Here is a 13635-nt window from a genome sequence, read left to right on the forward strand (position 1 = left end):
TAAAAACCAACATACAAAAGAGGATTCGTCCAGAGTGCATCCTCCATTACTGTAGTACGTGATATCAGCAGCCAGGATTGTTCCATCATTCATGTATCCAACCTGTAGGAAAAAGATGGGACTTAAGCTATTGTGATGCACAGTTGTCCAGTGATTTCAAAAGTAATGCCAAATTACCTTGTACTTCCCCAAGAAAGGGGACCTGCCACTGGTGATGAGCATGTCATCTCCACGTTCTAGAACACATCGCACAGCACGGCCAGTCCTGTGGATCGATTTTGAGTGTAGTCAATACTTAGCATCAGCATTGTTCAGAAACATCTTTTCTTTAAATTTCACAAAAATAAGTAAACAATATACTTAAATATAAGCAATAAAAGCAAATACATATGCAAATGAAAAGAAGAATTTCATTTTGCCATACTTGTAAGCGGCCGTAGCAGCGATGGCAGATAATGATGCAATCTTCATGACTTTACCACCAAATCCACCTCCCAGCCTTTTCACATGACATGTGATCTTATTGGAGTCAATTCCAAGAGTGATACCCACCACTTCCTGTTGTTTAAAAAAGGACATTATGCCAATACTGGAGTAAGATTATGTAAATATATCATTGTTATTTCATATTCACAATCTCCTATTTTTAAGTTAATTTGGTTTATTTAAACAGATTTACATCAAAATATGAATATATTTATATTGAATCATATTCATCAACGTATGTCATTGGGGTAAAATATGAATATCTTTATATTGATTAATTTTCATCAATGTATGTCTTTGGGGTCATTCAAACCTGAGTATAAGCTGCATGCTGACTGGCAACAAAGAGCTCCATTTCACTTGCTTCTCCCTTAGGAATCGCAATCAATCCCTGAGTTTCCATGTAGAAATGTTCCTGGCCACCCATATACAGCTCACCTGTGAGATATAAAAGAATGATTATTCACATTGAATCAAGAAAAAGCCCAACTAACGGTTCAAAAAAAGATTTCTATATAAAGAGATTCAGAGTTGAATCTGATTCAAATTAAGGATTCATATTTAATTGTACAAACCCTCCAGTATGTGGTCAACTTTCTCAAATGCTTCTTCGACATTTCCTCTTTCCAGTTTTCTCTTGGGGTCAAAGAAGGACTGGTGTTCTATGGCCTCCTTAATAAAAACAAAGATGTTGTGGTGTTGTGATTAGCAGGATAAAATATTAAGTGCTGCTCCCAAACTTTCATGCAGCACTATAGTACATTAAGTGTTTTATTAATGTAAATTTGTTTAGAAATACCTCTATAGTGAAAAAGATAGGTTGGATATCCTGGTAATTAATGGCCACCTGCTCGGCTGCTCTTTTGGCTTGTTCTCTGGTCTCAGCGACAGTGGCACCAATAATCTGCCCCACACAGATGACCTGGAAAGGGCAAACAGACAAGACACTTCATTACAATGTACCTGAAAAAAAAATAAATAAAAAAAAATAACCACAAAAAAAAAAAAAAACACTGTTGATGGATATTAAAGCTTGAAACATCTAATCTGAGCTGGAAATAATTTAGTATTCAGATGGATCTCTAAACCAGAGAATATTTATTGTAGTACCTCCTCTTCTGCAAAAAGCTCCTCTGGGTTGTTGAACCAGAGTCTTCGATTCTGACCAGGAACATCCTTGGCAGAGATGAAGGCGACCACTCCAGGCATGGCTAGAGCCACTGATGCATCTATAGAGCTGATGTGATAAGGTTGAGACAAGAATTTGATTCCCAAAGAATTTTTTTTTTTTTTAAGTGCATCCACTTGAAGAATGAATTGGTTAATAAGGCTGTCACATTTGTGAAAAAATCCTGTTTGATTTTTGAGACATAAGTGTTCATTGAATCTATTGTAAAATGTATTTTCCATGTCTAAAGACGTTTCCATTTTAAACGCCAAATATAGGCAAATAAACGTACAACTAACAGGGTTTAGGACTAAATAAAAAAGGGCGCTTGAGACGCGCACAAGTCAGCAATATTCTTGATTTATTGGCGTGAAGTTTTGTGCACAATGACAAACAGGAGTGCAACATTCTTGAAAAACAATAAGCAGAGTGGACTGCCATAACATCAATGAAAAACATTACTGCAGGCTTCAACATATCTGTGTTTTCGATTGAAATGTCAAACAAATTTCGCCTACATAGGCGATTGTAGACCGTAGCCCGAATCTGTATCTGTATGGATGAGACTGTCTGAATACTGGCAGAATTCACATTTTTGTAGTAAAAGAGACACATTATGCAGAAGTATAATTTGCTGTTATGTGTGTTTTTCAGAGCCTGTAGTTGCTGTGTGATGCGCGTTCACTGCGGGCATATCTTGACGAGCTGGACACGCTCCGAGAAAAGACAGGCAAATTGATTGCCTATTTTCGTTTTCTAAACTTGTGTTGGTTGGTCCGATCGATTGTGCAATCGATTTTCGAACGTAAAGTGACAGCCCTATTAGTTAAACAAGCTTGGGTACCTCCATTGATTCTACAGGGCTTTGGACTTAACATAGAGTGCACTCCCTTTAGTTAAACACATTAGTCTCTGGACACTAAGACCCTACCCATAATCCTCCAGTAGACCCACCTACTCGGGTGAATATAAAGTCCAGACAGAACAGCTCACAGGCATCAAATCTCAGCACAGGAGCATCCTGAACATCTCCACACACAGAGGCAACATGGACACAAGAGCCTCCCTCTCCATTCTGCTGCTGCTTTTTGGCGTCGCCCAGGCGTCTCCTCTCATGGTAAGGTCCTTTCTAGTCTCTCCCTTAAACGGTTAACAGTCCTCAATTGAGTCTCTGTTTCTACCACCAGGAGCAGATGTGTGATGGTGTGTTTGTATCAGAGCCTGAACCTGTGGACATCACTACAAGGATTTTAGAAACCAACAATGGTGAAGCGTCTTGTAGATAAAGCCAGCAATGGGTCACATTTCTAAAAAAGTGATTGGGATTTATGAATATATTGCATTATTTCATCAATATATTGCTCTTCAAATACAGGATCTTCTGAGCTCTTGATTGAAGGAGATATGCTGTTTCCCAAAACCAGAAATGCTCTCTACTGCCTCAACAACAACTGTTTCTGGAAGAAAAACTCTAACAACATAGTGGAGATCCCTTACATAGTGAGCAGGGAATTCTGTACGTGAATCTCCTTCATTCATTGAACATATCTGATTCATTTAGATGCCATTTTAAACCTGTGGACCCTTTTTGCAGCCAATTCGGACAAATCAGTGATTGCGAGCGCCATGTCGGTCTTTCACGCCAAAACCTGCATCCGCTTTGTGGCCAAATCATCTCAGACCGACTACATCAGTATTGAGAACAAAGATGGGTAAGGACAATCGTACTATACCAACAAGAAACATTTAACAGACCTTTAACAGATCAATATTTAACCCCTTTCTTTCCTCTCTCCTCTCAGGTGCTTCTCTGCTCTAGGTAGAACTGGTGGCAAACAGGTGGTCTCCCTCAAAAGGGACGGCTGTATTTACAATGGCATCGTACAACATGAGCTCAATCATGCCCTGGGCTTTTACCACGAGCAAACCAGGAGCGATCGTGACAAGTATGTCAGAATCAACTTTGAGAACATCTCTCCTGATATGGCCTACAACTTCGAGAAACAGAACACCAACAACCAAAACACTCCATACGACTACGGCTCCATCATGCACTATGGAAGAACTGCCTTCGCCATTCAGCCCTGGCTGGAAACCATCACTCCCATTCCTGATGCGACTGTGGAAATCGGACAGACGCAGGGATTGTCCAAAATTGACGTTCTGAGGATTCAGAAGCTGTATGGATGCTGATGATGAGGCTTGCACACATAATTTTTTTATAGTTCATGTGTCTGTAGATGAATAATGTAATGAGATTATGTTTCTGTATTTTAATGGTGTTGGATTTCTGAAATGTGTGATTGTGTTGGGTTGGGGAAAATAAAGCTACACTGCAAGACAAACTCATACTTTATTTGCGATTCAATGTCAAGTTTAAGAAAGTGCTTGATGGTGGCATTAAAGGTGTCATAGTATTAAGCTTCTCCTGCAGCCTAATTAAAGCCACCTGGTTTAACCTTAGGAGAACTGGAGGACTGGGCACAGTATATGATTTATACATTTCAACAAAATATATATATATATTTTTTTTTTTTTTGGCAAAATGCTATAATGTAGATTTTGGAAAGATTTTTGAGATTTAGTTCTGGTGTAATCATATGTTCACAGCTGAAAAGGGAGTTTTCCCGTTTGATACCTCAATTTTAAAGACCTTTATTGTGCCGAGACCCTCTTCTGGAGTCAGTCGCTCTTGCATCCTCTAGTAAAATAAATTCAACTTTCAAAGTTGGCAAAGATTGAGAAAGTCCCAAGCAGACATAAATCTGATCACCTGAAGCACAAAGTTAGCCAAAGATGCAGTTCTAGACATGGCGTGAAGTTTTGGTGCAAATAAGGGCTGCGTTCACAATGAACTTTGGTTCCAGATAATTGCCGGGGAGCATTCTATGTGAATACAAGCCAGAGCCAGAATGCTGGAAAATTCGGCACTCATACAAGACCCTAGTAATATTACTGGGATAAATCGTGGAAAATATCAGTGTGAAAACAGCCAGAGCCGATGCTGTGTCGGGTGTGTGTTGCAGCGATGATGTTAGTTATCGTGGAACTATTTGACTGGAGGAAGAACAGTTAAAAAATTGCATATTGACAAAGATACAAGAAAATACCAATCGCTACAAACAAGAATGATATCAAGATCACGGATCTACTTCTTATCCATGGAGGTGACAGATGAACAAGCAGCTTAATGATACCATACACGATGTTACTGTTTGCTGAGGGATAACAAAATAATAAGAGCGGGACTTTTGAACACGTACGTTACACGACAGACGGGAACGCTCTGGCATTGTAGGTGAACAAAATCACTCAATGTAAGAGCAGTTACCAGAAAACATTTCCCCCCAGAATCTCTACGTAAATGAGATTCAGAACTTCTTTTCTGTGATGTTAAGATCAAAATAAAATTAGAGCAATTTTTCTGCTGTATTGCAAAAACTGATTATAACATCTGGACTACAAAATAAAATACACAACTTCTGTCAAATCGAATTCTGAACTTTTTTGATCAAAACGTTAAATCTCAAAGAGTTGAAATGTGACTTCTCTTTAACTAGTAGTGGTGTACATTTTAATGTGTAAAATACAGTAGCATTGTTATGCATAGTTAAACGATTAAACTACTTTACTAATCAGCAAGGTGGTTTTGACACTGTTTGAAATCATTTTGCTTTTCAGTAACAAAACAATTATGTCAATTAAGAAGCGGTGTAGTGCTATGAAATACTACATTTCTCCTGAAATCATTTGAGCAATTCACAGTGACTGTCCTATTTTCCCTGTTAAATCAAAAGCTTTCAGTTTAGCTATAAGCAAATTCTTTTCTATTAAATAACTATTTGTCCATATTGCTAATATTTTTGGGGTTGTTTACTAATCTCTATAGTAAATTCAGATGTTTTCACATATAAGGATTTATTTGTAATCAACCTACAGAGCACATTTAAGGTATTGTGGACCATCCCTGTACACCACTGTCTTAGGGCACGTGGTTAAGTCCAAAAGCTACAGCGTGTCCATTTTAGTGAATTAGTTAAACAAACTGAGGTATATTTTAGGATTGTGTCAAGTGTTGGACCAATGGGCGAGGTCAGAGTTTCCTCCCTGTAGGCACACATTTTAGACTCTGGACACTAAGACCCTACGCATAATCCTCCAGTAGACCCACCTACTCGGGTTAATATAAAGTCCAGACAGAATAGCTCACAGGCATCAAATCTCAGCACAGGAGCATCCTGAACATCTCCACACACTGAGGCAACATGGACACAAGAGCCTCCCTCTCCATTTTGCTGCTGCTTTTTGCCGTCGCCCAGGCGTCTCCTCTCATGGTAAGGTCCTTTCTAGTCTCTCCCTTAAACGGTTAACAGTCCTCAAATGAGTCGTTTTAAACATCTCTGTTTCTACCACCAGGAGCAGATGTTTGATGGTGTGTTTGTATCAGAGCCTGAACCTGTGGACATCACTACAAGGATTTTAGAAACCAACAATGGTGAAGCATCTTGTAGATAAAGCCAGCAATGGGTCACATTTCTATAAAAGTGATTGGGATTTATGAATATATTGCATTATTTCATCAATATATTGCTCTTCAAATACAGGATCTTCTGAGCTCTTGATTGAAGGAGATATGCTGTTCCCCAAAACCAGAAATGCTCTCTACTGCCTCAACAACAACTGTTTCTGGAAGAAAAACTCTAACAACATAGTGGAGATCCCTTACATAGTGAGCAGGGAATTCTGTACGTGAATCTCCTTCATTCATTGAACATATCTATGATTTATTTAGATGCCATTTTAAACCTGTGGACCCTTTTTGCAGCCAATTCGGACAAATCAGTGATTGCGAGCGCCATGTCGGTCTTTCACGCCAAAACCTGCATCCGCTTTGTGGCCAAATCATCTCAGACCGACTACATCAGTATTGAGAACAATGATGGGTAAGAACAATCATATTATACCAACAAGGAACATTTAACAGACCTTTAACAGATCAATATTTAACCCCTTTATTTCCTCTCTCCTCTCAGGTGCTTCTCTGCTCTAGGTAGAACTGGTGGCAAACAGGTGGTCTCCCTCAACAGGGACGGCTGTATTTACAATGGCATCGTACAACATGAGCTCAATCATGCCCTGGGCTTTTACCACGAGCAAACCAGGAGCGACCGTGACAAGTATGTCAGAATCAACTTTGAGAACATCTCTCCTGATATGGCCTACAACTTCGAGAAACAGAACACCAACAACCAAAACACTCCATACGACTACGGCTCCATCATGCACTATGGAAGAACTGCCTTTGCCATTCAGCCCTGGCTGGAAACCATCACTCCCATTCCTGATGCGACTGTGGAAATCGGACAGAGGCAGGGATTGTCCAAAATTGACGTTCTGAGGATTCAGAAGCTGTATGGATGCTGATGATGAGGCTTGCACACATCATTTTATGTAGTTCATTTGTCTGTAGATGAATAATGTAATGAGATTATGTTTCTGTATTTTAATGGTGTTGGATTTCTGAAACGTGTGATTGTGTTGGGTTGGGAAAAATAAAGCTACACTGCAAGACAAACTCATACTTTATTTGTGATTCAATGTCAAGTTTAAGAAAGTGCTTGATGGTAGCATTAAAGGTGTCATAGTATTAAGCTTCTCCTGCAGCCTAATTAATGCCACCTGGTTTAACCTTAGGAGAACTGGAGGACTGGGCACAGTATATGATTTATACATTTCAACAAAATATTATTATTATTATTTTTTTTTTTTTTTGGTAAAATGCTATAATGTAGATTTTGGAAAGATTTTTGAGATTTAGTTCTGGTGTAATCATATGTTCACAGCTGAAAAGGGAGTTTTCCCGTTTGATACCTCAATTTTAAGGACCTTTATTGTGCCGAGACCCTCTTCTGGAGTCAGTCGCTCTTGCATCCTCTAGTAAAATAAATTCAACTTTCAAAGTTGCCAAAGATTGAGAAAGTCCAAAGCAGACATACTGTAAATCTGATCACCTGAAGCACAAAGTCAGCCAAAGATGCAGTTCTAGACATGCCGTGAAGTTTTGGTGCAAATAAGGGCTGCGTTCACAATGAACTTTGGTTCCAGAAAATTGTCGGGGAGCATTCTATGTGAATACAAGCCAGACCCAGAATGCTGGAAAATTCGGCACTCATACAAGACCCTAGTAATATTACTGGGATAAATCGTGGAACATATCTGTGAAAACAGCCAGAGCCGATGATGTGTCGGGTGTGTGTTGCAGTGATGATGTTAGTTATCGTGGAACTATCTGACTGGAGGAAGAACAGTTAAAAAATTGCATATTGACAAAGATTCAAGAAAAAAACAATCGCTACAAACAAGAATGATATCAAGATCAGGGATCTACTTCCTATCCATGGAGGTGACAAATGAACAAGCAGCTTAATGATACCATACAGTACACGATGTTACTGTTTGCTGGGGGATAACAAAATAATAAGAGCGGGACTTTTGAACTCGTACGTTACACGACAGACGGGAACGCTCTGGCATTGTAGATGAACAAAATCACTCAATGTAAGAGCAGTTACATTTTCCCCCCAGAATCTCTACGTAAATGAGATTCAGAACTTCTTGTCTGTGATGTTAAGATCAAAATAAAATTAGAGCAATTTTTCTGCTGTATTGCAAAAACTGATTATAACATCTGGACTACAAAATAAAATACACAACTTCTGTAAAATCGAATTAGAAACTTTTTTGATCAAAACTTTAAATCTCAAAGAGTTGAAATGTGACTTCTCTTTAACTAGTAGTGGTGTACAGTTTAATGTGTAAAATGCAGTAGCATTGTTATGCATAGTTAAACGATTAAACTACTTTACTAATCAGCAAGGTGGTTTTGACACTATTCGAAATCATTTTGCTTTTCAGTAACAAAACAATTATGTCAATTAAGAAGCGGTGTAGTGCTATGAAATACTACATTTCTCCTGAAAACATTTGAGAAATTCACAGTGACTGTCCTATTTTCCCTGTTAAATCAAAAGCTTTCAGTTTAGCTATAAGCAAATTATTTTCTATTAAATAACTATTTGTCCATCTTGCTAATATTTTTGGGGTCGTTTACTAATCTCTATAGTAAATTCTGATGTTTTCACATATAAGGATTTATTGGTAATCAACCTACAGAGCACATTTAAGGTATTGTGGACCATCCCTGTACACCACTGTCTTAGGGCACGTGGTAAAGTCCAAAAGCTACAGCGTGTCCATTTTAGTGAATTAGTTAAACAAACTGAGGTATATTTTATGATTGTGTCAAGTTTTGGACCAACGGGCGAGGTCAGAGTTTCCTCCCTGTAGGCACACATTTTAGACTCTGGACACTAAGACCCTACGCATAATCCTCCAGTAGACCCACCTACTCGGGTGAATATAAAGTCCAGACAGAATAGCTCACAGGCATCAAATCTCAGCACAGGAGCATCCTGAAAATCTCCACACACTGAGGCAACATGGACACAAGATCCTCCCTCTCCATTCTGCTGCTGCTTTTTGGCATCGCCCAGGCGTCTCCTCTCATGGTAAGGTCCTTTCTAGTCTCTCCCTTAAATGGTTAACAGTCCTCAAATGAGTCGTTTTAAACATCTCTGTTTGTACCACCAGGAGCAGATGTTTGATGGTGTGTTTGTATCAGAGCCTGAACCTGTGGACATCACTACAAGGATTTTAGAAACCAACAATGGTGAAGCATCTTGTAGATAAAGCCAGCAATGGGTCACATTTCTAAAAATGTATGAATATATTGCATTATTTCATCAATATATTGCTCTTCAAATACAGGATCTTCTGAGCTCTTGATTGAAGGAGATATGCTGTTCCCCAAAACCAGAAATGCTCTCTACTGCCTCAACAACAACTGTTTCTGGAAGAAAAACTCTAACAACATAGTGGAGATCCCTTACATAGTGAGCAGGGAATTCTGTACGTGAATCTCCTTCATTCATTGAACATATCTGTGATTCATTTAGATGCCATTTTAAACCTGTGGACCCTTTTTGCAGCCAATTCGGACAAATCAGTGATTGCGAGCGCCATGTCGGTCTTTCACGCCAAAACCTGCATCCGCTTTGTGGCCAAATCATCTCAGACCGACTACATCAGTATTGAGAACAAAGATGGGTAAGAACAATCGTACTATACCAACAAGAAACATTTAACAGACCTTTAACAGATCAATATTTAACCCCTTTATTTCCTCTCTCCTCTCAGGTGCTTCTCTGCTCTAGGTAGAACTGGTGGCAAACAGGTGGTCTCCCTCAAAAGGGACGGCTGTATTTACAATGGCATCGTACAACATGAGCTCAATCATGCCCTGGGCTTTTACCACGAGCAAACCAGGAGCGACCGTGACAAGTATGTCAGAATCAACTTTAAAAACATCTCTCCTGATATGGCCTACAACTTCGAGAAACAGAACACCAACAACCAAAACACTCCATACGACTACGGCTCCATCATGCACTATGGAAGAACTGCCTTCGCCATTCAGCCCTGGCTGGAAACCATCACTCCCATTCCTGATGCGACTGTGGAAATCGGACAGAGGCAGGGATTGTCCAAAATTGACGTTTTGAGGATTCAGAAGCTGTATGGATGCTGATGATGAGGCTTGCACACATCATTTCATGTAGTTCATGTGTCTGTAGATGAATAATGTAATGAGATTATGTTTCTGTATTTTAATGGTGTTGGATTTCTGAAACGTGTGATTGTGTTGGGTTGGGAAAAATAAAGCTACACTGCAAGACAAACTCATACTTTATTTGCGATTCAATGTCAAGTTTAAGAAAGTGCTTAATGGTAGCATTAAAAGTGTCATAGTATTAAGCTTCTCCTGCAGCCTAATTAATGCCACCTGGTTTAACCTTAGGAGAACTGGAGGACTGGGCACAGTATATGATTTATACATTTCAACAAAATAATTCTTTTTTTTTTTTTTTGGCAAAATGCTATAATGTAGATTTTGGAAAGATTTTTGAGATTTAGTTCTGGTGTAATCATATGTTCACAGCTGAAAAGGGAGTTTTCCCGTTTGATACCTCAGTTTTAAAGACCTTTATTGTGCCGAGACCCTCTTCTGGAGTCAGTCGCTCTTGCATCCTCTAGTAAAATAAATTCAACTTTCAAAGTTGCCAAAGATTGAGAAAGTCCCAAGCAGACATAAATCTGATCACCCAAAGCACAAAGTCAGCCAAAGATGCAGTTCTAGACATAGCGTGAAGTTTTGGTGCAAATAAGGGCTGCGTTCACAATGAACTTTGGTTCCAGATAATTGCCGGGGAGCATTCTATGTGAATACAAGCCAGAGCCAGAATGCTGAAAAAATTCGGCACTCATACAAGACCCTAGTAATATTACTGGGATAAATCGTGGAAAATATCAGTGTGAAAACAGCCAGAGCCGATGCTGTGTCGGGTGTGTGTTGCAGCGATGATGTTAGTTATCGTGGAACTATTTGACTGGAGGAAGAACAGTTAAAAAATTGCATATTGACAAAGATACAAGAAAAGAACAATCGCTACAAACAAGAATGATATCAAGATCACGGATCTACTTCTTATCCATGGAGGTGACAAATGAACAAGCAGCTTAATGATACCATACACGATGTTACTGTTTGCTGGGGGATAACAAAATTATAAGAGCGGGACTTTTGAACACGTACGTTACACGACAGACGGGAACGCTCTGGCATTGTAGATGAACAAAATCACTCAATGTAAGAGCAGTTACCAGAAAACATTTCCCCCCAGAATCTCTACGTAAATGAGATTCAGAACTTCTTGTCTGTGATGTTAAGATCAAAATAAAATTAGAGCAATTTTTCTGCTGTATTGCAAAAACTGATTATAACATCTGGACTACAAAATAAAATACACAACTTCTGTCAAATCGAATTCTGAACTTTTTTGATCAAAACGTTAAATCTCAAAGAGTTGAAATGTGACTTCTCTTTAACTAGTAGTGGTGTACAGTTTAATGTGTAAAATGCAGTAGCATTGTTATGCATAGTTAAACGATTAAACTACTTTACTAATCAGCAAGGTGGTTTTGACACTGTTTGAAATCATTTTGCTTTTCAGTAACAAAACAATTATGTCAACTAAGAAGCGGTGTAGTGCTATGAAATACTACATTTCTCCTGAAAACATTTGAGCAATTCACAGTGACTGTCCTATTTTCCCTGTTAAATCAAAAGCTTTCAGTTTAGCTATGAGCAAATTCTTTTCTATTAAATAACTATTTGTCCATCTTGCTAATATTTTTGGGGTCGTTTACTAATCTCTATAGTAAATTCAGATGTTTTCACATATAATGATTTATTTGTAATCAACCTACAGAGCACATTTAAGGTATTGTGGACCATCCCTGTACACCACTGTCTTAGGGCACGTGGTAAAGTCCAAAAGCTACAGCGTGTCCATTTTAGTGAATTAGTTAAACAAACTGAGGTATATTTTGTGATTGTGTCAAGTTTTGGACCAACGGGCGAGGTCAGAGTTTCCTCCCTGTAGGCACACACTTTAGACCCTGGACACTAAGACCCTACGCATAATCTTCCAGTAGACCCACCTACTCGGGTGAATATAAAGTCCAGACAGAATAGCTCACAGGCATCAAATCTCAGCACAGGAGCATCCTGAACATCTCCACACACTGAGGCAACATGGACACAAGAGCCTCCCTCTCCATTCTGCTGCTGCTTTTTGGCGTCGCCCAGGCGTCTCCTCTCATGGTAAGGTCCTTTCTAGTCTCTCCCTTAAACGGTTAACAGTCCTCAAATGAGTCGTTTTAAACATCTCTGTTTCTACCACCAGGAGCAGATGTGTGATGGTGTGTTTGTATCAGAGCCTGAACCTGTGGACATCACTACAAGGATTTTAGAAACCAACAATGGTGAAGCATCTTGTAGATAAAGCCAGCAATGGGTCACATTTCTATAAAAGTGATTGGGATTTATGAATATATTGCATTATTTCATCAATATATTGCTCTTCAAATACAGGATCTTCTGAGCTCTTGATTGAAGGAGATATGCTGTTCCCCAAAACCAGAAATGCTCTCTACTGCCTCAACAACAACTGTTTCTGGAAGAAAAACTCTAACAACATAGTGGAGATCCCTTACATAGTGAGCAGGGAATTCTGTACGTGAATCTCCTTCATTCATTGAACATATCTGTGATTCATTTAGATGCCATTTTAAACCTGTGGACCCTTTTTGCAGCCAATTCGGACAAATCAGTGATTGCGAGCGCCATGTCGGTCTTTCACGCCAAAACCTGCATCCGCTTTGTGGCCAAATCATCTCAGACCGACTACATCAGTATTGAGAACAATGATGGGTAAGAACAATCATATTATACCAACAAGGAACATTTAACAGACCTTTAACAGATCAATATTCAACCCCTTTATTTCCTCTCTCCTCTCAGGTGCTTCTCTGCTCTAGGTAGAACTGGTGGCAAACAGGTGGTCTCCCTCAACAGGGACGGCTGTATTTACAATGGCATCGTACAACATGAGCTCAATCATGCCCTGGGCTTTTACCACGAGCAAACCAGGAGCGACCGTGACAAGTATGTCAGAATCAACTTTGAGAACATCTCTCCTGATATGGCCTACAACTTCGAGAAACAGAACACCAACAACCAAAACACTCCATACGACTACGGCTCCATCATGCACTATGGAAGAACTGCCTTCGCCATTCAGCCCTGGCTGGAAACCATCACTCCCATTCCTGATGCGACTGTGGAAATCGGACAGAGGCAGGGATTGTCCAAAATTGACGTTCTGAGGATTCAGAAGCTGTATGGATGCTGATGATGAGGCTTGCACACATCATTTTTTATAGTTCATGTGTCTGTAGATGAATAATGTAATGAGATTATGTTTCTGTATTTTAATGGTGTTGGATTTCTGAAATGTGTG

At 39.4% G+C, this 13635-nt stretch overlaps 5 protein-coding genes across 5 annotated transcripts in view; 4 read left to right on the forward strand and 1 right to left on the reverse strand.

Annotated features, from left to right (window-relative positions):
• The window catches only part of aox5 (aldehyde oxidase 5), a 53092-nt gene that overhangs the window by 3497 nt on the left and 35960 nt on the right, over positions 1-13635 (reverse strand). The window contains exons 18-24 of the mRNA XM_084416271.1: positions 1597-1723; positions 1286-1408; positions 1062-1158; positions 800-924; positions 425-558; positions 178-265; positions 16-102 (exon numbers count right to left, since the gene is read on the reverse strand). Of these exons, the coding sequence (XP_084272397.1) occupies positions 16-102; positions 178-265; positions 425-558; positions 800-924; positions 1062-1158; positions 1286-1408; positions 1597-1723 (781 nt within the window). The remainder of the gene's footprint in view (positions 1-15; positions 103-177; positions 266-424; positions 559-799; positions 925-1061; positions 1159-1285; positions 1409-1596; positions 1724-13635) is intronic.
• On the forward strand, positions 2309-4401 carry LOC311295071 (hatching enzyme 1.2-like). The gene is made up of 5 exons (XM_084416261.1): positions 2309-2771; positions 2842-2920; positions 3030-3170; positions 3249-3366; positions 3457-4401. The coding sequence occupies exons 1-5, from the start codon at positions 2703-2705 to the stop codon at positions 3845-3847; spliced, it is 798 nt and encodes a 265-aa protein (XP_084272387.1). The 5' UTR covers positions 2309-2702; the 3' UTR covers positions 3848-4401.
• Positions 5920-7078, forward strand: LOC311294785 (hatching enzyme 1.2-like; the record flags this gene model as incomplete). The annotated part of the gene is made up of 5 exons (XM_084415813.1): positions 5920-5988; positions 6071-6149; positions 6259-6399; positions 6480-6597; positions 6688-7078. 5 exons carry the CDS (start codon positions 5920-5922, stop codon positions 7076-7078), a joined length of 798 nt encoding a protein of 265 aa, XP_084271939.1.
• On the forward strand, positions 9154-10301 carry LOC311295074 (hatching enzyme 1.2-like; the record flags this gene model as incomplete). Its single annotated transcript, XM_084416264.1, has 5 exons — positions 9154-9222; positions 9311-9383; positions 9482-9622; positions 9703-9820; positions 9911-10301. The coding sequence occupies 5 exons, from the start codon at positions 9154-9156 to the stop codon at positions 10299-10301; spliced, it is 792 nt and encodes a 263-aa protein (XP_084272390.1).
• On the forward strand, positions 12369-13527 carry LOC311295080 (hatching enzyme 1.2-like; the record flags this gene model as incomplete). Its single annotated transcript, XM_084416270.1, has 5 exons — positions 12369-12437; positions 12526-12598; positions 12708-12848; positions 12929-13046; positions 13137-13527. The coding sequence occupies 5 exons, from the start codon at positions 12369-12371 to the stop codon at positions 13525-13527; spliced, it is 792 nt and encodes a 263-aa protein (XP_084272396.1).

The sequence above is a fragment of the Rutilus rutilus genome (genome assembly GCF_951802725.1).
Source record: "Rutilus rutilus genome assembly, chromosome: 8".
NCBI classification, from domain to species: Eukaryota; Metazoa; Chordata; class Actinopteri; order Cypriniformes; family Leuciscidae; genus Rutilus; species Rutilus rutilus.

What these genes read in the sequence shown, in the direction of transcription:
- LOC311295071 (XM_084416261.1), top strand. Translation starts at nt 2,703, where the DNA reads ATGGACACAAGAGCCTCCCTCTCCATTCTGCTGCTGCTTTTTGGCGTC. An exon ending in CATAGTGAGCAGGGAATTCT is followed by an intron (nt 3,171 to 3,248) that starts GTACGTGAATCT and finishes CCCTTTTTGCAG; the next exon opens with CCAATTCGGACAAATCAGTG. An exon ending in AGTATTGAGAACAAAGATGG is followed by an intron (nt 3,367 to 3,456) that starts GTAAGGACAATC and finishes CTCTCCTCTCAG; the next exon opens with GTGCTTCTCTGCTCTAGGTA.